At 35.9% G+C, this 21,825-nt stretch overlaps 1 protein-coding gene across 7 annotated transcripts in view; it reads right to left on the reverse strand.

Moving 5' to 3' along the window:
• STS (steroid sulfatase) overlaps nt 1-21,825 on the reverse strand; it is a 107,567-nt gene that overhangs the window by 46,746 nt on the left and 38,996 nt on the right. For all 7 annotated transcript variants that reach the window (XM_063147960.1, XM_063147953.1, XM_063147946.1 and 4 more), the window contains one exon: nt 16,402-16,538. In XM_063147960.1, the coding sequence (XP_063004030.1) occupies nt 16,402-16,538 (137 nt within the window). The remainder of the gene's footprint in view (nt 1-16,401; nt 16,539-21,825) is intronic.

Genomic DNA, 21,825 nt, shown 5'->3' on the forward strand with positions numbered 1-21,825 from the left:
ATGTAGCTGCAAACTTGCAAATCAGTTGTGACTGTTTATACAGTTTTATAAGTATAATGTGTCTTTCAGACCCTCAGGATAAATTTTCAGCACAGCGCAGAGCAGATTAGGTACGCACACTTCTTAGCAGCTTTGAATAAATCAACCAAATTTTGACTTATGCATAAGGTTTTTCCTAGAAATGAGTACCACATCTCTTATTTTTCTTATGCATATAGGTTCAAATAATTTTTTAAATACGAAATTTGGAATGATATTTTAGATATGTATAAATACATGAGCATTATCACAGAATCACAGAATTTCAAGACTGGAAGAGACCTATAAGATCATCTAGTCCAGCCGATGTTCTAACTGTTCAACTAGATCATGGCAGCAAGTGCCACATCCAGTCTTTTTTTAAATTCTTCAAGGGATGATGCCTCCACCACCTCACTGGGTAAATGATTCCAGTTTCTGACCACTCTTTCTGTGAAGTATTTTCTTCTTACTTCTAACTTACATCTACCTTGACGCAACTTGAGACTGTGTCCTCTTGTTCTGTCCGTTGTCGCCCGGAGAAAGAGGCCGACCCCCAGCTCACTACAGCCACCCTTCAGGAAGTTGTAGAGAGTGATGAGGTCACCCCTTAGTCTCCTTTTCTCCAGGCTGAACAACCCCAGCTCCCTCAGTCGCTCTTCATATGGCTTGTGTTCCAAGCCCTTTATTAGTTTCGTTGCTCTCCTCTGGACACGCTCAAGTAACTCGACGTCCCTCCTGAAGTGAGGGGCCCAGAACTGGATGCAATACTCTAAGTGAGGCCTCACCAGTGCCGAGTACAGGGGAAGAATGACCTCTCTGCTCCTGCTGGCCACTCCATTTCTGATACTGGCCAGGATGGCATTGGCCCTCTTGGCTACCTGGGCACACTGCTGGCTCATATTCAATCGACTGTCAACCAGCACCCCCAGGTCCCTTTCCACCTGGGCACTATCCAGCCACTCCATCCCCAGCTTGTATCGGTACAGGGGATTATTATGGCCGAAGTGCAATACTCGGCACTTGGACTTATTGAAGCTCATCCCGTTTGATTCTGTCCATATGTCCAGCCTTTCCAAGTCTCTCTGAAGAATCCTACACCCCTCTAATTGATCTACACTCATTCCCAATTTGGTATCGTCAGCAAAACTACTAATAAAAGACTCTAAGCCCTCATCCATATCATCAATAAAAATATTGAACAAAACTGGTCCCAACACATTATGAAGTACAGAGTTAAGTGTCTGAAAATCTGTAAGTATAGCAGCAATAGAGACAATGCAGGATGGAAAAGCTTCCTGTACTGCAGCACTAATGATGGATTATTACAGGTCAAAAAGTATAACTAATCAGTAGCTATTTCTTTATTAGTATTTAAATTAGCTAATAAATGCATTGCTTGAAATTCACTTTTGGACCTTACAGCTGTTGAACATAAGTCAATGTATTTCTAAAGTAAATCTTGATTTTTAGCCTGCTTAAAATGCTAAAATATGATACATGGTCACACAATTTTAGGAGGGTCCATTATATTTGCATTTTGCATGACAGCTGTGATAACTTTTTGGGTTAATTTGCATCTTCATTCTGCACATATCTAAGATGCCATTTCACACATACAACTAAGATGAATAATGAAAAATACATTGTCTCATTTCCCACTTTGAGGTCTCCCATGTTTTCTTCCAAATTATGAAAGGGATTTCTTTAGGTGTGACCTTGGCAAACTGTAGCGACAGCTGAGGGGTACTATTCAATTTTGAATTAGACTGTCAGGTGAATTTAAGGCTTCGGGTATTTGACCATTCCAATATATGCTGATTGTGATTGATTGCATAAATGGGGAATGATAAAAGAAACTCTTTCCTATGTCTTCAAAGGTTTAAACATTTACAAATATCAGACTAAGTTTTAAACTTAATATGTATCTGGTCCTACAAGCAAATGCATAATGACAACATTTTGCCAGATTAACGTATGAAGAATTATGAAGAATGTAAAGCAGGGAAAAAAATTTAACCCCCCATTTAAATCCTCTGCACTTTTCTAAAAACTTCAAAGCCTTTGCCAGTTGTTTATTTCATTTTTATTAAGTAAAATTCAAACTGTAAAAAACTGGCTGACATTAGAGCATAAACATTTATCATCTTTCAGCAGCCAAATTTTTTTAATCTTTGCTGAATTTGGAAGCAGGTTTTGAAGACTTGCTATAAATTACATGCCATATAGTTAAGAGGAGTTTTATCAAGAGTAAATTATATTCATCACGAAATCTCAATAGATTTGATTTCCTGGTTTTCTGATTTTAATTGTGCAAATCTAATCTAACATGAAAGTAGGTCTGCATTAACTCACTACCAATACACATTTTTTTTCCTCCTTGACACAAGGATCACCATGCACACTTGTTAATTCACCTATTTCTCTAAATTTTGTGCCTAAGTGCTACTAGACACTCAAAGCCTACTGTGAAATCACCATCTCCAAAACAAGTTACTTGATAATGAATCTCTGTATAGACACTGTTACTACCAATAAGAAAGCAAACCTGACTATGAAAATTGTCTCAAGGGACTTTTCCACTAATGATGTAGACTCCACTCTGTCTTCTCTAGATGACATTCAGAATTTATGAAAAAAAAAACAAAAAACAAAAAACAAATAAATACACTGAGAGCCATAAATTATGATTTGGTGCCTTTTCCCCCTGGTATATGTATGTGTGTTAAACATGACATATATATGCTGACTTCCATTCCAGAGGATCCTGTTTGAAGGGAAGGCAAATAATTTTTCAGGTCATCTTCACTGATGATAGATTACTAGCTCAAAAAGATTACTCACAATCTCATCAAATGGCACTTTGATTCCTTAATTCATCTAAGTGCTCTTGAAAAATATTCACAGCCTATTCAAAAAGAATTTTTGTTGAAGTTTCAGAGTAGTATTAAGTAGCAAAGCAGATGCCTATGAGGAAGAAAATCTGCCTTTTTCTGGTCTGAGGCCTGGAAAGAAAAATATGCCATTTTTGTTTTAAATTAGTTTGGAAATACTTAAGGACTCTGCTTAGACCAACATGTGTTTGATGCCCCTAGGACATGGTGGAGTCATGAAATCAGAGAGGGCCCTGAGACCATTAGGCTCCTTTCTTTGCCTTTTCTCTGATTTTCACTTATATAATAATAAAACAAAAATGAGTATGTTACATGTTAAATTGATAATTAATCTGAGTTTGTCAAGGTTTAACACTATGAACGCTATGTGTATCTTGTTTGTAATGAGAAGTTACAAAAATGGACCAATATATTTTTTCTGTGTGAAGGCAAGGCAGAATTCTGAAAGGGCTCTGCCTTGCATGTATGGATCACAGTGAGATGTGTTTTTTAGGATAAATCTGAAGGCTAAATGTGAAGTGAGAAAGGATCATTGACAAAAGCACCACAGATCAGCTGAAATATTAACATAAATACCTGGAAAAAATTAGTCTAACAGTAATTAGACTATTTGGGGAAGAGAGGAGTTATGGCCAAGGTAAAGTCTCCAAAGAACAGATGGCAAATAACCACATGAAGGCCCTAGGCAGCACATTTGTTACTTATGGAATAGAACTATTCCTATGGATAGACAGGCAGGTAGAGGGTTAGTTCCTCCCTATTAATGTATTTTTTTAAATGAACTAATCATTTCTGAACCTATAAAATCAAATTTAAGAATTTGTATATAAACAGATGTCTTTGAACAGGAAATGTTTGGAATCTTCACATTTCACATGAACAGCTGTGTAACACACTGGTGTTTCAGTACCACATGCAGAGAGAAGTACAATCCAGCAAATAGATTTCTGCTCTAGAAGGCACTGGAAAAGTATGGCTGGCTACATACAAGAACTGACTCTATTGTTACCAAGATTCAATAAGTAAATATGGTAACAGTAGGATAGAGTATTTGCATACATTTCCCGATTATAGATTTAATATACCAGTTCCTCCTATTTAAAACAGCTATTTTCAACTATTTTACCATGAATTACTAAAGTTAATACATAACCAGGGAAGTAATTAAATGTCTCATCAAAAATCAGTTTACATTCTGAGAGGTAAATGTGATATTATTGTCTTGTATTTTTTGCCAAGAAAGTCCTCAAAGCTCTCCTTAACTAGGCCATCTATTTTTTTATGAGCAGCACCTGGGGGTTATTGCACAAGAAGACTGGCAAACAGCAGCAGAATCACACAAAAGTTGGACTGAGAAATTGCGGATATGGAGCTTGACTACTTCAGCACTAAATAGGCAAGAACATTTAGGATATGTCCTGTAGAAAGGTTTTAGGCTTTTTTTTTTTTTTTTTTTTAAGGACAACTTCCAATTTTGTGCCTCTTAAAAAAATGCTGATAAAAAAGCCATCATAGAAGCACTTTGCTCATAACACCCTGCTAAGGTGTTCAAACATTGTTCTGTAGGATGTGCTGGTTACATTGTGTCTCACTCTGTCCTGATGTTGGTTTGGAACCCGCCTTCAAAGATCATCGAGTCCAACCTCCCTGCCTTAGGAAGGGACATCTATCACTAGATCAGGTTACTTAAAATCTGGCTTTGAACACTTCCAATGATGCAGCATTCACAACTTTTCTGGGCAACCCGTACCAGTGTCTTACTACCCTCATTGTCCAATATTTCTTCCCAATGTCCAATCTAAATCTACCATTTTGCTGTTTAAAATTTTTGTCCCTTGCCCTATCACTACAAGTACTGGTATCAAGTCTTTCTTATAATTTATTTTCCTTTAAATATTCTCCCTAGAGCTTTCTCTTCTCCAGGCTCTCTCTCAGCCCAGCTCTCTCAGTCTGTCTTCACTGGAGAGCTCCTCCAGCCCTCTGCTTATCTTCACCAACCTCCCCTAGGCCATTCCTGAGAGGCTCCCACCTTTCCTGTGCTGAGGACCCCAGAGCTGGATGCAGCACTCCAGGTGGGATCTAGCAAGCGCAGAGCAGTGGGGCAGACTCACCACCCTCATCCTGCTGGCCACACTACTTTAGATGTAGCCCAGGACATGGTTGGCTTTCTGGGCTGCAAATTCACACTGTGGGCTCAGTGTCCAATTTTTAATCTGCCAAATGGAAAGGATAAATTATGTATTTGAATTATAAGTAAATTTAAAAAAAGTATTAATTTATTACTTGCTTAATGTATACTCTGTGATTTTGTGATGTCAAAATCAACTGAACTCTGGATTACAAGCACTTTGCTATTGTTTACACAGTGATACACTATACATTGAAATAATCTATATTGGCTATACTTTTCCCATTAGTACAACTAGGATCTTCCTGGACTTTACTATAAATAATGTGGCATCGTGAACTATTAACTTCTTTCAAACATCTGGTATAAGTTAGCTTAGGATTCACAGGAAGACAAAGTTTGTACTGCTTTTTTTCGGCCTAGGCCACTCTTTTCCATAGGATTTAAATGAGGTTACATTTGTATTATTTCTTGTTTCCTGCTTTGTTTTTCAATGCAAGTCTGACTAAGAAATGTAAGTAAGTTTGATTTCTAACCCACAACTATCTCAACCACTGAGATACAAGAGCCTAAAAAGCCAAAATCCTTTACCTTCACAACAGTAAAATGGCAACAGTACTGTAAAACCATGTAAACTGAAGGACCTAAGTTAGTTACACTTAATTGTAGGTAATGTAATAGTGACATTACAGATGAGTCCATCCAGTAGTTTTCTAAAAGGACACTTGTTGAAAAAGGAAGATTCCTCTCTTCTTCTCCTCTTTCTCCTTCTTTCTATTTTCTCTGGAAGCTGGTTAGGAAAAAAGGAGGTAAGGGAGAGAAGAATGCTCTGCCTCCCCTCTTGTGGAATCATAAGGCTGCAAGATCCAGGAAAGCTGTAGAATATAACTTCATGCTGGTCTAAGGCAAGAATTTTATTATCATGGAGTCTTTTTTTGCTCATCCCGAGTAAGCAACTGAGCCCTTAGGGGTCAGGTGTTCCTTTGGATACTGTAATACAAAATCAGTTCAGTGTTCTCAGGGTTACTGAAATATGCTCTTCATAAGGAAATGTTATAAAGAAAGTTTCATGGGTAGGGAGAGAGAATGATTTAAAAATAGAAGTGTGTATACAGAGTCAAAAGAAAGCAAAAACAAAAAGAAAACATTCAAAATAGTAAAAAATAATGTGAGTACACTATGAAACACACAACCCTCGCCCCACAAACATCAGTATTAAAAAAGAATGATAGAAACGAAAAAATAAAGGTTTAGTTTCAGTTTTTATTAAACAGCATCCTAAATTGAAATAAAAATGCCTTTTTGCAATCAAGAGGGGAGGGGAAAAGCTCCAGAGTGAAATTACCATTTTACCAGACTGCCTTTCACTAGTCACTGCATCACTACTCATCTGCTTTTCCTAGCCCTAAAAAATTCATTATTTATCTCATTATTATATTTTGTTATTATATAGAAAGCAATGAAAAGCTTTCTTTAATGCAATATAAGCAACTATTTTTATAAAAATAATGATCTTTAGCAGTATTACCACCCAGCCTATTATATAGTGTGGTTGTTTTAGCAGTCAAATGTACCATTGAAAGATTATCAGCCAGAGTCAATAAAAAGCCAGTTCTATAAACCTCACCAATAAGAGCTTATTACCACCTGGAATTTGAGCCTTGTTATTCAATAGTATGAAATTCTGCAGGGAAATTCACTAATTGGAACCAATCTGTTGATGAAGAATACAGAATCAATATTATCATAAGCTTTATTGTATGATTACTGCTTTCACTCAGAATTAGATCACCTTTTTTTAAGCAGAACAGTGTCAAAAAAAATTAAAATACATTTCCAAAGAAGCATGAAAATGTTTCATATCTCTCTCCAAAAAAACTTTGTGGATTATTTTAAAAGAATCTCTAGTATTCTCAATATCATCACTGAAACTGAAATGCACATGATCAGTTTTAGGGATTTTTCTACATCTAATTGATATGCAGCCAGCTATGAAAAAATGGTAAAAGGCTGGAAGACATTCCCTGAGTCATCACAGAAACTGTTCTTATCATTATAGTTCATATATAGAAAAAGATATTTAATTATCTTTAAAAAGCACTATTTAGTCCCAAGGACCAGAAGAAGACATGAGTTCCTGAGTCCAGGTGCACATTCTAACCATTTCCAGCATCCAACATGGATCAAGACCATCAAAAAAATGACTTTTCCCCTTCCCAAATCCCATGCCAGCTGAATTAAAGTCCTAATGCTTTACTAAAGATCAGATCTGGATTAGTGGGTAACTAGCAACAAAGTTATATCTCAGGAGTTAAAACTGAACATCATCTCTGTGTCTCAGTTTTTCTTCTGGGAAAGAGATTAATGAGATTCCCCTGTCTTACAAAGGCTTTGTGAAAATGCTTATTTGCAAATCTGCTATACACTGTAGCAAAGTACTGACACAGAAGAGATGAGACATGTCAAAGTATCTGTCTTCAAAACAGAACTTCAATAGCATGTGTTAAATAAAACATGAGAACTCATATTTAACAATGAGGAATATACCTACTGTTGAGAAGCTGCTCATTAAGAAGGCACTCTGATAAGGAGATAGGATTCCAATGGGAAAAGAAATTACACGTAAACATATGTTAGAAAACTGTACCATAAGACAAGCATAGGAAGAATGATCTTTTTCTGTCTTTGAGTACTTGATTTCATAGTCTTACATTTGTGCCTTCTGCATGTTTGTATGCATTTATGGGCTGTATCATCTATGGTAAGGCACTGGGTAATCCACTACAAAACTATCTGAAGGTACAAGGAAGAGGTGTGGATGAGAAGGTTTTAACACACAGATTAAAAATCCTTGACATTTTCAGTCTCTTTGTTCCTTAGTTTCATGTCAAGGCTTCTTTCACAGACATGCAACTACCACCAGCAACATCCTTCTTCTCTAGCACAGTCACATTCTTTATAAAACCATGATTAAAAGCTCCATAAATACCTACACAGATATGCTTCATCTACTGAAGAAAAACATGGCAAAAGTCACTTTCCTGAGGGCTGAAGGTTAAGGCTGACAACAGTAACACTTCCACCAAAGTGAGTAAAGTCTGTCATCCTGATCCCTTGCTCTGGATGACTGTCTTACTAAATTCCTGTGGAGCTTTTCTAGCACAGTGCAAATGTAATTTTTTTAAAGCTTCACAGTATCTGTGTTAAAAAAGGTTGCTATGCAAAGGCCCTCGATGAGCAAAACCTTCAACAGCTTCCTTAAAACTGTTTTTCCAGTCGGTATTTTGGAGATAATCTACAATCTAAATAAAGTTAGACCCATTTTGTTTCCTTATTGCAACCTTTATCTGAATATTCATACTCAGACCTTTGTCCATATTGACTTGAAGTCCTGCAGGTCAATTTTGGTTTAAATTTGTGTTCTTAATTGTTCTGAATTGTTCTTAATCTTGCTGTGCTCCTAATCTCACTGATAATGGTTTTGCCTACCCACCTTAAGCTAGGAGCAAAATCCAACCATACCATTTATTTGTAAAATTAAACTTCAGAGGCAAAGGTGAAACAAAAGGTTGGTTGCACATGTCATTAGAGAACTTCCTATCCTCCTTAGGATTTATCACTGCTTGGAGTCATCAGGATTCTTATTTCTAGTTTATCTAAAACAGGCTTTCTCTTACTAATGGAAATTAGCTTGTCTAAGAGTAATGCTAATTTTCTTTCACCGATTACACCATTTTGATCTAACACAATGTTAGATGTCAAGTCACTGTTTTTGCAATAAACCAAATTTTAAGAGCTTCATAATTAACAGAAAGCCTTTACATTTTTGAACATTACATGATTACATTTTTGTAAAGAAAAATGCTCAGTGCCCTAGCACACGTAGTTCTGACAATTTAACTTCTGCACTATCAGATGCAAATGAAACCTCTTAAGCAGCTGGCAGCAAATTTTGAACCACACAGCACTATTACCACAAACTACATTACCCTGAATTTTTCCATCATGGAGTACTAAGACATTAATTGAACATGACTGATTAAAAAGTGCTACAGAAATGGCGACTTAGGATGTGCCTTGTAATCTTGTAAATAACGTGCAGAGAAGGAGCTTTGCTGTATACAAAGATGTGATATACAAAAAGAAACTATACTTAAAGAGGATTAGGTAGATCAGAAGGCTTATCATAGTGGAAACAGGAGTCCTTCATCACCTAGTCACCTCTTAAATTTGGTCCCATTCAGTAGTGACTGAAAGTCATTGCTGCTTAGTGACATATGAAATGGGTTTGGGTTTTAGAGCAGATTGTAACTGGAATGCATCCATATCATAAAAGGCAGAACCACAACTGTTTTTAATCTGCACCCACACTTACAATTTTCCCAGATGTGACCTAAAGAGTGAATGTGCTTCAAGAGCTTAACTACTGTCTTAGTTGAAAAAACAGTCTCTTAATGCTTGGATAAGAGCAGAATGGCAAGACAGAGTAGGAAAATTCTATCCTAGTCACAGAATACCTGTATTGGCTGGATACCTTCTTCCTCAGGGTGCTGGCTGAACATCTTTTATGATAAGAAATCCAGCCTAATATTAAACCTTATAGATTTGAGATAGACACCAGTATACATTCAGAAAAGCAAGGTCAAGGAATGCACTATGAGCATCAGGCATCCATCTCCAGATTTTTAATTCTATTTTTTTGTTTTGAGGCTCAGCCAACATTATGTCACGTTCACAGTAGCTGGATAAGATAAGTGCTTATCTGCTGCTTCTGATCATGTGGCATCATTCTGCTTTGCTTACCTTTTTAATCAATGTTGCTCTGTTACAAATGACTACATGAGGTGAAAAGCCATGATAAATTAGGCTTATCTTGGTGTGCAGGATTTTTTCTTGGAAAAAAAAAAAAGATAGCTCAGTCATTTTTTTTTCTTAAAGCAATAGGAATTTGTCCCTTTTTTTCTTCTCATATTATTAATAATGTTTATTTTGATTTTTAATACAATTCAGAATTCTCAGAAGATTTGTGATACATTTTTAGGTTGTCCCTTATAGAATATGCTTTTAAATAAAGGTTCAAAGTGTACAAACACTGCAAAGTGATTCAAAGACATGAAAATTCAAAATAACAACCATGAACAATTTCATGTAAAAGAAGAAATATTGACTTTCTGATAAAATTTAATAATACTATGCTGTTTACCAGAAGGAAGATAGTTACTGTACAGTATTTGGAAGAACATTAAAAAAGCCCACAAAACCCCCACAAAACGCCAAACATCCAACCCCTAAGAATGTAAGTTTAGGCCAGAATAACTTGAAAAAAATATTAAAATTAAATTTTAATTACTTTGTAATTAAAAACAACAAGTCAACTTTAAGAGCTTAAAGGATTGTGAGTTTAAAACAATGGCTTTTAAAAGTGAAAAAAAAAATTACCCTTTTTTCTCTTTGCTTTGTGAATACATTAGACTATGTTACTTTCATCAGAGCAAGAATTCCTATGAGTCTTTTGGGCATAGTTCAGTTTTCTGTCTCCTAAATATATTACATTTTCCAAAGTAACTTTTGTTTTGCGTCTGAAACCATTATTTTCATTTACTTGGTGTTACATCTATTACTAAAAAGAGAGAAAGATGCCACAGGGGTCATTAAAAATAGTTTATATTAAATTGGAATGGTTTTCACTTAGACCTTTCATTTACATCATTCCAGAACAGAAAAAAGATTAAAGGAAAGGATGTGATCAAGTTCACATACTTAGCGTATTAACTATTTAATCATGCACAAATTCATCAGATAAAGCTGTGTAAGAATTTAGTTTTCATCATCTCACAATTGGGTGGTATAGACATTAGGAACCACAGCTTAGTCCTGCACATATTATATTACTGATATAATCTCTTTTATAAGACTAGGAAATCTCATTAGGGAATAAGTAAATTAGATGTTTTTCACAAAAGTCTGGTGCTGGCTTGGTGGAGTTTCTGCCCTTCATCTTTGAAAGTGCTTTGCGAAGATATGTATTTATAGAAAATTCTTAATAATGATAACAGTGGAATAAAAAAAAAAAAAAAACCCACTTGAAAAGTGGTCTGACTTTCAGACAGTCCTCCTAGATTGTACCCCAGCTGTCCTTCCTCAGTGAAGAAAGTATGCTTTACATCTGTCTTGCTGCATTTCAGTGCAGGCTATATGTCACCCCAGAGAGTTGTGTTGCAGAGCATTGCAAATGCTTCAACAAGTCATAAATGTTCCTCATGTGAGGTTCAATTTCTTCGGATACCTAAGGTTTAATTTCATAGTTACTTTTACTTAAAAAAAATTATGGGATATTATTTCCTTGTAAGGAAAATCTACTCAAGATGTCATTAGCATCCTCAAAATGTGTCAATCACTCTAGTAATGGAGAATCAAAAATTGGCTTATATTGGAAGGGACCTTCAAAGATCATACAGTCCAATCTCCCTGCCACATTACTCCAAGTCCTGTACAACCTGAACCTGAATACTGCCAGTGATGGGAGACCCACAGCTTCTTTGGGTCATTTGGTCCAGTGTCTCACTGTCCTCATCACAAACAATTACTTCTAATAGCTAACCTAAACCTGTTCTCTTTCAGTTTAAAACTGCCCCTTGTCTTGTCTACACAGTCATTGGCAACAAGTCCCTCTCCACCTTTTTTTAGGCCCCCTTTATATATTGAAAGGCAGCAATAACCCTGGAACCTTTCCCTCCCCAGGCTAAACAATCTCAGCTCCCCCGGTTAAAGAACCTTAGCTCTTCCAGCCTTTCTTCAGAGAAGAATTGTTTCCAGACCTCTGACCATTTCTGTGGCTTTCCTCTGGGCCTGGATGCACTGCTCCAGGTGAGGTCACACTAGAGAAGAGCAAGGGAGGAGAGTATCATGACAGTATCTTGCTTCTCTTTGCTTCAGAGTTCCTTTGTTTCTCTACACTGACTTTTAAAGGTTGTATTTGATTTTGTTTCAAATATGATTTGACTTTAGTGAACAGATTTTTTTTTTGTTGTTTTCTCCAGCATCTCACAGAATCACAGAATTATTGATGTTGGAAGGGACCTCTGGAGGCTACCTTGCCCAAGCTTGCTCCTTAAACAGGGCCACTTGGAGCCCTGGACCATCTCCAGAATTCACCACCCCTATGGCAACCTGGGATAGCATGTGATCATCCTCAAGAGTAAAAAAGTTTTCCCTGATGTTCAGAGGAAACCTCACATGTTTCAATTTGTGCCCATTTCTTCACACCACTGGGCAGAAATGAGAAGAGCCTGGGCCCATTCTCTTTACACCCTTCCTTCAGGTCAATACGATACTCTCTTCTCCAGGTTGAATAGGGCTTCAGTCACTGCTCTCCCAGATTTTTCTATTAAAAATTGCTCTAGTCTTTCTTACAAACCTTTTCAGGACACTGTTCAGTGGTACTGGGAACATATTCCTATAAAAAACATACTTCCCATAAAATTCTATACAACCTTTCAAGGTATTTAAAATAAAAGTTAAATTTAAGATGGTTTGGGATCTTTCCCTTTCCCTTTCCCTTTCCCTTTCCCTTTCCCTTTCCCTTTCCCTTTCCCTTTCCCTTTCCCTTTCCCTTTCCCTTCCCCTCCCACTTTTCCCTTTTCCTTTACTTCTAAATAAATAATATCAGATGACTTATAATATTTTCTTGTAATATTAACTTGATCCTAAGACAGGTCAAAAGACCATGGGAGAGAGGCAGTTAAGGTTTTTCAGCTTTCAGGACATTCATATAACAAAGGCATCCAGACAAGGCCCTCACTTTACAGTTACCTAGTATGTGACAGACCACAATTTCTGAGACTTTTTTACATCTAAACCTTTCAGTTGGGATTGACCTACAAAGGAAGAAGACCTGAGATGTAGTTCTGCTGCTGCTAACATAGTAATAACCAGCCATTTGCAAAAGTGGTGTTGGATTAGTGTCTTCACACAGCTTGCAAGTCTACAGGGGGCTCCAAAACTCTTTGCAGTGATCTGTTTTGGATTCAATTAGTGTAATGCAATTTACATCAAAAACAATTTCTGAGCATATCCATTTTTCTTCCTATACTCAATCAGGAATGAAGGAATGAAAGAAGGGAATACAGGAAGGAAGAAAAGGATGATAGTGCATTCATTGGTTCATTCATCATTTCTTTTTCCATTTTAGACTGCAAGATTATTTCATCTGCTCTCATATGAATTATAATTAATAGAATTAATAAGGTGCTTAGCCTACATTGAAAGAAAATTAATGTTATTAGCCAGAGAATAATTCTCTAAGGCATGTCACATGCAGTGACATTATAACAGTGAATGCTTTCAACATTGAATTCTGTTATACATACATCAGTATGAAAAAGCAATAGGCATACATGGTCCCAAAGCTTATCAAGAGGCTTTGTATTTTGGATTTTTGATGTGGATTGTAATCATAATCTTCAGTGTTGGTTTAATAAGTCACAAACATGAAATATTCAAAAAAGTATTTTATTCATGTGTCTTTTGGGCTTTTCTCCTCCTAGCATGATGATTGCCTTACAATTGAATAATTGTCCTATTTGGTACTGATTTTCAATAAATAAAGAAATGAAAATGGAACTGTTTTGTATTTAGAATTTTGAGTCTTGAGTGGACTTTTCCATCTTACAAGAAAAGCTCTTGCTTTCTCTCTTGGAAATGGCGCCTAATATCTTTCTGATTCCATCTGACTTCTCAAATAAGGAAAAGTATTTCAGTTGCAATTCCATTGTTCAATCTTTATGTCATCACTGGTACCTGGTAGGACTTCTACTTGCAACTTCTACTCCTTTTCTACTCCTTTTTTTTTTATTCATCCACAAGGGTCTTCCACAACATGACTTAGTCAGCAGAAAACACTGTAAATTTCTTTTAGAACTCAGTGAAAGTTCGTGTATTTTTCCTACCAAAGGTCAAAGATTTCTGATGTTTTTCTATAATGTAGTTTTCCATACACTCATGTTTTCTTCATATGCTGTATTTTCTTTACTTAGGAAGTCTTGCAGCATAGTGTTATATCTGGGCTATATTGTTCTTACTGCTCTTGCAAGTTACATTCATCTATGCATAAATACTAATTTTTGTCAAATGAATGATAAAACCTCCATTTCTGAAAAGCTCACAGTATCCACCTTTTCATCTTTTCTAGACAATTTCTTAAGAACTTTTTCTACTGTAGACTCTTCAGAGGCATTTTCAAGAACATACTGGTTACTGACATCAGCAGTACAGTGAATTAATCTACTTTCTCTGACATGGCTGATGCATTAAAACTGGACTTTTCAGTGGAGGTTAATGGAAATAAGTACTCCCTTCAACTGAAAAAAAAAAGTATATTATTCTTCCAGATTCATTTGGAAATGACAGCCCCGACTTTTCTTTTTTTCATCAGGCTAATAATGGAGGAGAAAGTAGCAGAGGAACTAAACATATTTTCTACACGCTGGAACAAATATGTTCTCTCATCAAGAAGATCTTAGAAGACACAACCAAAACTGAGACCAACTGAAAAAAAATTGTTACTTTTATACTAGCAAATGACAGTTGTGGATCTGTGGATCTGTTTCCTGATTAAGCTAGCTCTGTTGTCCCTGATGCTTGTGTAATGACCAGAAAAGGACAATACCTGAGGAATCTTGTGTATCTTCTCTAAATTTGTTCTATTTTCCTATGTTATCACCATTAAACTTGAATCCCTGGTTTAGCCTAAGCTTTTTAAATAGCATGCTTCTGTCCTACAGTTGGTTTATTTGACACATCTCCTAAGAACTTGTGGTCATTCTGGAAAAGAGCAGTGGTTTTCAACCTGTTACCACCTCTGCATCACTAAATAGCCTGAAACAGCAATATGTCAGCTACCCTGCTTTCCAACTTGCTGTTTAAAGCCTAGAGACTCTCTCTGGAGACTTTCCTTCCTTTGCAGCAAGGAAACAGCAAAATGTAATGGCAGCAGCAAAAAAAAACCAATTAGGCTAGAATAAAGTAAATAACGCACAACAGGAAAAAAGAAAAAAACAGGAAATCAAACACAGACAGTAAAACGAGTTAATGTCCAGTGGATTGCTACAATATGGATGCAAACAGAAATTATAACACATGCATTTTTTAATCTAATGCAAGTAGTACCCAATTGACCAAATGCTGGTGGCCACTGATAGACATGGTAAAGATTCAGGGTTGATAGAACTGGAATAAAACAAAACTTGCTCTCTCTTTACAAAACATGATTTACAAAAGAGTATTGTTCTGTTATCTCCTATATTGAAAACCCTTCCTAAGCACATTACAGCTTCCCACAACAGTTCTCCCCATTCCTATAAATACTGCAATAAGTACATTACAAATCACTAAGTATGCTGTGCTGCCTTTTGCCCACTCTTTCTTCAACTAGACTTCCTGATGCAAAATATGTGAAGAATACATGTTTAACTGCTCATGCTGGCATAATTTATGCATGCACCAAAGCTAAACATCTGTTTATAGCAATTTAGTCAGAAAGCTTTCTTGAAGAAAGACAATTTGCATTGAATTGTACTGAGAAGAGAATCAACTTGGGGTTTACCGGAAGGAGGACCGTAAAGTCATCTTTAGTGCCTACAGTACTGCTTTTCTACCATATGATTATCTACAAATATGAACTGCTACTTGTTTGCAGAGGTGATTATCCATGAAATCAGAGAAAAAATTCTATACATCTAGATATACAGGAAGCCTGCTGAAAGATTAAGGACCAATTCCTCTCCAGCCTCAGAGAGAATGGAAGGCTCTGAAAGGCAAGTTCATTTTTTTGGACTATTCTTCATAAACAGAGGTGGATCTCATCTTAGTGATTTCAATAATTCAGAGAACTCATTGAAATAATTAGCAAACTAGTTTTTCCAACAGAGCACATTATATACTTAATTTGAAAATATTTTTATTCTGATATCATATGGTCACTTTTTAAAATAATAGATTGTTTTACAAGGATCATTTGAATATGCACGATGCATTCAGAAGCTCAGAGGGTTGGATTTAACTACTCAGCTTCAGAAGTCCACAATTAGATATCCACATCTCTGCTAAGTCCATGCTGCATAGACCACCTTCACAGTCAAAGAAGGGAATTGCTTTTGTAGGACACAATAAATTTGGCAATAAAGTAGATATTGCAAAAGCTGAGATTATTGTGCTTTCTAAATGACTGTTTCTTTTCCCTAAGTATAAAGGACAAGTATGAAAGATATCCTATAGACACAAATTGCTGGTCTCAATTTGGTAAACATGAACACAAGCCATCATGAATTCCTTCCACTGCTTTTAGAAGCATATGTAACATACCTACACTCCAGTCCATTTCCTCCACTGCATCACCATATAAACCATGCTTGCTCTTTCCTTTGAAATTTTCTGAAGCATATAGAGCAGTATGGACATGAAGATAAGACAGGAAAAGAAGAAATGGTGTATCAGTGTTCCTGGAAAACAAAGCAAAACAAAACCACAAACTCTTAGAGTATTTTATAATCTTTCAAATAAATCTTTCTTCAATAGAGTTTTTTTAAAAAGGCTCCCTGTACCTCTCAAAAAAACAGACACCAAAGCAAAAAATAAAGCTGAAAAGGAATAATGTAATTGATTACAGGATAATTTTGAATAAACACACACCCAGGAAAAATGCCATTCTTTTGTGCAAAAATAAATGACAACATCTATCTTAATACCATTTGTGATATATATTGGAAAAGGACTTGTTGTTCAAAGGCAGGAATCTAGCAGTTTCTATATACAAACATCTCTCCACATTTTACAAGGATATTTTTAAAAACTTGAATACAGTTTCTGTTCAAAAACATACCCTCAGCACTATATATCCATGTGAAACACAATTTCCTTCCTCACAAAGTCACATGGAAGCTGATCAGCTAAACTGTTATGGGGACCTGTGTCTATTCTAGACTAAGGTATGAATGTGACTCTACATAACCTCAAAGTCATACCAATATAAAACTTTTTGTTCTCAGAGTACTGAACAGTCTCCATTGTCTTCTGTCTATTTCCTAAATAGATACAAAAGAAAGAGTGCAATAAATAGACTCTGTAAATTTTGCTGTTCATGTGATCTGTCAACAGGATATTTATGATCAATTCCAGCAGGCTGTGAAAGCACAGCTCAAACAAGTACTTCTGCTTATGCATTATTTATACTACTTTATTTAAAATTGTGCCATCCTAGCCAAATTTATTGCTATATGCTCTAACAGCACTTGCAGTACATTATGCATATTGTAAATATCAGCTGAACCACAAAAGCACTACCCACAAAACTTGTCTGGATCTCACCTTAAAGCACACAGCTAATTGCAGACTACTTTTAATTTTATTTATCATATTTTCCCCCACCAAACTGTGGTGGGTAATACCTGTGATTCATATCAACATCAAATGGAGACCATGTATTTCCTCAAGCAATTGGTTCATCCACCCTTTAAAGAGGGGAGCCCCAATACAGGCATGCTCATAAAAACCACTTCTTCAAAATTAACAAAAAATCCTAACATTTAGAACTTCAAAACAAAGTTTTTTAGTACAAAATATTAATGTGATATCAATACTTTTCTCTTAAAGAAAAATAATTAAGCTTAATTTACTATATTTATGATCCACTTTCCTCTCTCCTTGGTTGGATCTGTTTTTTTCACAAGTTGTATGATTAAAGCTTTTTTTTCTACTGGCATATACAGATAAACACAGAATAAGTTTTTATCCATATTAATCACTTGATAAGTGTGTTTCTGATGGGATTTTTTCTTCATAAAAAGTCCTCATTTTTTAGGAAACCCAGAGGAAAAAAAAAACGATCTTCATGTGGAAGATTAATAAAAAATATTTTAATTATCTCACAAACATTTCTGCATAAATCCTGTATTAGTTTATTAATATAAAGTACTGATCCAAAACATTTAAGACATGTTTTTCATAAAAGATACACTTCCCATGAAGTTGTTTGTTGCTATTTGAAAGGTCATATATGTGAGAACTTTTCACAATTTTAGCAACAAATAACAAGAGATCCCTGAGTCAATGAAAAAGGTTGAAAATATCACCAATTGAGGTAAAAAAAGACATATACTTAAAAGTTACTTATTTAATATATACAAAAATCTAATACTGACCTTTCACTACAGAACTTTACTTCAAGGCAGATGATTTTTGTTTTACAACTTGCATTTTTTAATTCCTGGGATTATTGTTGACTTTTTCCTTAAACACAGTTCACTGAATTGAGATTAATATACAAATTCTAGGGTAAAACACCACAAAAAATTATTTTGTACCTTAACACTGCTGGCTATATTTAGTTTTCATGCAAACTACCTTGTTCTAATGCCATAGAGACACTGCATTCTCATAACTGTCTTCTTGCTTTGCTAAAAGTATCAACAGCTTCCATTACAAATGTTATTTTCAAGATATAATATTCAAGTTTGTTTTGTTTGTTGAATTCACAGAAAAGATCTAACTTTCATGAAGAGTCATCAAATCAATGATTGATATGGAAGGGCACTACATCATTCTCTTTTTTCCAACTAAAATTGGCAGCTTTTGATTGACAGCTTGCTGTCGGGTGGAGAAGTGTCTCACCCATTAATATCCTCTAAAAGATCAGAGGCAGCTATTTATCTCCTGCCAAAACACTTTGAGGAGAATCATAACTAAATACCTTTACTCTGACCTTGAAAATGGAATGACAATACCAGCTAGTAGGCAAGAGAGAAATTTGACAATAACAGCTTAACTCCTGAACCACTTCAAAAAACAGCTCTTTCAAAAATGTATTTCCACTATCTTTTACACAGCCCAAACACAGAGAATCTCCTTTTCAAAAAATTTGAGATTTTTCATCCTCACATGAGTCACACAGTTTTTTCAATTTATCAAGTAGCTAGAGAGATTACACACATCTGACATAAGATATTCTTCAGGGTGCTTTTAATGCATCTTGAAAACATCTTAAAGCATCACATTGCTGGTGACTCGTCTGCATTGCAAAGTACCGGGTTTTTCTTTTGTATAGTGAGGTGTCTTTAAGTTACTCAAGGATTCAGCTCAGGCTTGAGCTATAAAAAACAGCTTTAAAGTGTGTGAGAGAGCAATTAAAGCTAATCTGACTTTGTGCTTCAAACCCAAGTCTTTTAACTTTTCCCCTGCAAATCTGCTTTAAATGCTTGCTGCTCTGAAAACTCCTTGGGCAATTGTGGGCTTTTCTGTGCATTTAAGTGGCACAGTTGACACATTGCAGGGAAGGAACACCACTCAGAGGTGCCTGGATAGGTTCAAGATTTCAGTCCATGAAAATTTAATTACGTCAACAAAGCCAAGTGCAAAGGCCTGCACCACAGTTATGTCAATACCAAGCACAAATGCTGGCTGGATGAAGAATGGAATGGGAGCAGATTGGGGAAGGACTTGGGGGTGTTGGTTGACAAGAAGCTCCATATTAGCTGGCAAAATATATGCTTACAGCCCACAAAGCCAACTGTATCCCAGGCCTCAACAAAACCCGCATGACCAGCAGGTAATCCTTGAACAATTCCAGGGATGGGGCATCTGCAACTGCTCTACCAGTTCCAGCGCTTCACCACTCTCAGAGTAATGAATTTCTTCATAATATCTCATCTAAACCTGCCTCCTTTCAGTTTAAAACTATCACCTGCCACTATCTGTCCTTATAAAAATTCCCTCTCCCTCCTTTTATAAGCCCCCTCAAGGTACTGGAAGGCCACCAGGAGGTCTCTCTTGAGCCTTCTCCATGCTGAACAACTTCAGCTTTTACAGCCTGTCCTCATAGGAAACAAGTTTCATCCCACTGATCATCTTCTCGATCCTCCTCTGGACCCACTGTAAGAGGTCCACATCTTTCTTGTGCCACACCTTGACACAGTACTCTAGGTGAATCACCACTGCGTCAACACAAGCAGATAGAAACATAACATTCCCTTTCCTGTCATTTTCCTTCTATTAAAAAATTCTTCTTATTCAGAATCCCCCCAGTGGATAAATTAATTAGTGCTATTCCCCACAGATGCCTCCTCTACTTCCAGATTAGATCACCAGTAAGACAGTGCTCTTTGTGATAGCAGTGGATGAATTCACTTCATTAATCTTGTTCCTGCAGGAGGAAAAGCCAAATTTTGGCTCAGTTGTACGAAAGCAGGACTGTTCTATATGCTGGATTTTGTTTTGTTCAGACTGCTAACACTGCTAAAATTCTTGTTAGTCTGAATGAATTTATGAATGGATGTTTCTGTCCTGCTGTTTTAAAATATACACCTTCAAACACAGATGTCATATTTTCAATTGTTTTCAAAATCAGAAAAAGAACTCCAGACTACTGCGGGATAGCTTATACGAACCACAAAAGGTGTTGAAAATGTAACAGAGAGATAAGGAAAAATGTAAATATATAGAAAATCTGACTCTTTCTAGTAGATATTATAAGTAGAATTTTTTTACCACTATATCTGCATTTTTTAAATAATTTTTCTATGCCAATAGATAAAATGCTTCTACTTTTCCAATTTCATGTCTTCATTGTTTCCTTTAAATACTTAAGGTAAACACTTCACATATGTTTTTCTTTCCCTTCTATACCACCTTTTCTCTCCCTCTGAAAGAAAATTTTGTAAGCATGGAGAAAAAAAAAATATTATCTAGTACAAACTAAACTCATAACTAAACCCTCTCATCCACAAAGCTTTGGAGTCCAGCATACAGATCCACCTCTGTTTTAGAAGTGTTCCATTGACCATTCAGTCTGTCAATCACTGCAGAACTAGTGAGGACCCCAATAATTCTTAAATGATCCAAAGATTTTGTAAATTCCTATATGAACCCACTCCTTCTTCCTGTTACCTTCTTGTTCAAAAGGCATAATCAGAGGTCTGGGAGAAAACGCACAAAGATCTAGTAGAGTTGTTAGAGCTTATAAGTTACAACATTTTCTAATATATGTGCACATATACATTATATGCATACAGAGATACACAAATTCTTCTCTATAATTTTTATTTAGCTGTAACTATAAGGAATATTCTTGTAGGATTCATAAAAACACTGGATTTGAGACCTGTAACTTCAGTGCAACATGACACATGGAAAAACTCTAATGATACATGGAAAAACCCTAAACCACAGTCTGCTACAGTAGCTAACAAAGAATTAGAACAGGTGTTGCAACAGTGTTTCAAGAACTAAAATAGAATAGATAAGGAGAAAATTTACAACTTATTAACTGTTATAATATGTTGAACATTATGCATATGCAATCTATGACTGGTAAAACTAGTCAAGAGGATTCAAATTCACCGTCATCACAGTTTTTAAATATAATCATGTTAGTATTTAAATACTGTTTTCAAGAAACCAGATTTCATTAGACTTTTAAAAAATATTATTATTTGTTGTGATCAGGTGTAGAAATTTCTCAGAGAGGTGTTCTGTATCACAGAGTGGTATTTTTGTGTTGTTAATTTCTGATGCACCAGAAAACAGACCCTGGCATTTTGAAAAATTTGTTTTTCTGTGCAGCTGGTCATTGAAAGGCATGCTGAAGATGTATGAGTGACAACCACATTGAATTTAACATGAAATAAGTAGCACCCATTTGACTTTCAAATACACTGTAATACCAAGAGAGCATTCTGCTAGGTTTACGACATGTAAACACTTCCTCTCAGGAAAAAGCAATTAGAATTAACATAC

The sequence above is a fragment of the Melospiza melodia genome, chromosome 2, assembly GCF_035770615.1.
Source record: "Melospiza melodia melodia isolate bMelMel2 chromosome 2, bMelMel2.pri, whole genome shotgun sequence".
Lineage (NCBI taxonomy): Eukaryota > Metazoa > Chordata > Aves > Passeriformes > Passerellidae > Melospiza > Melospiza melodia.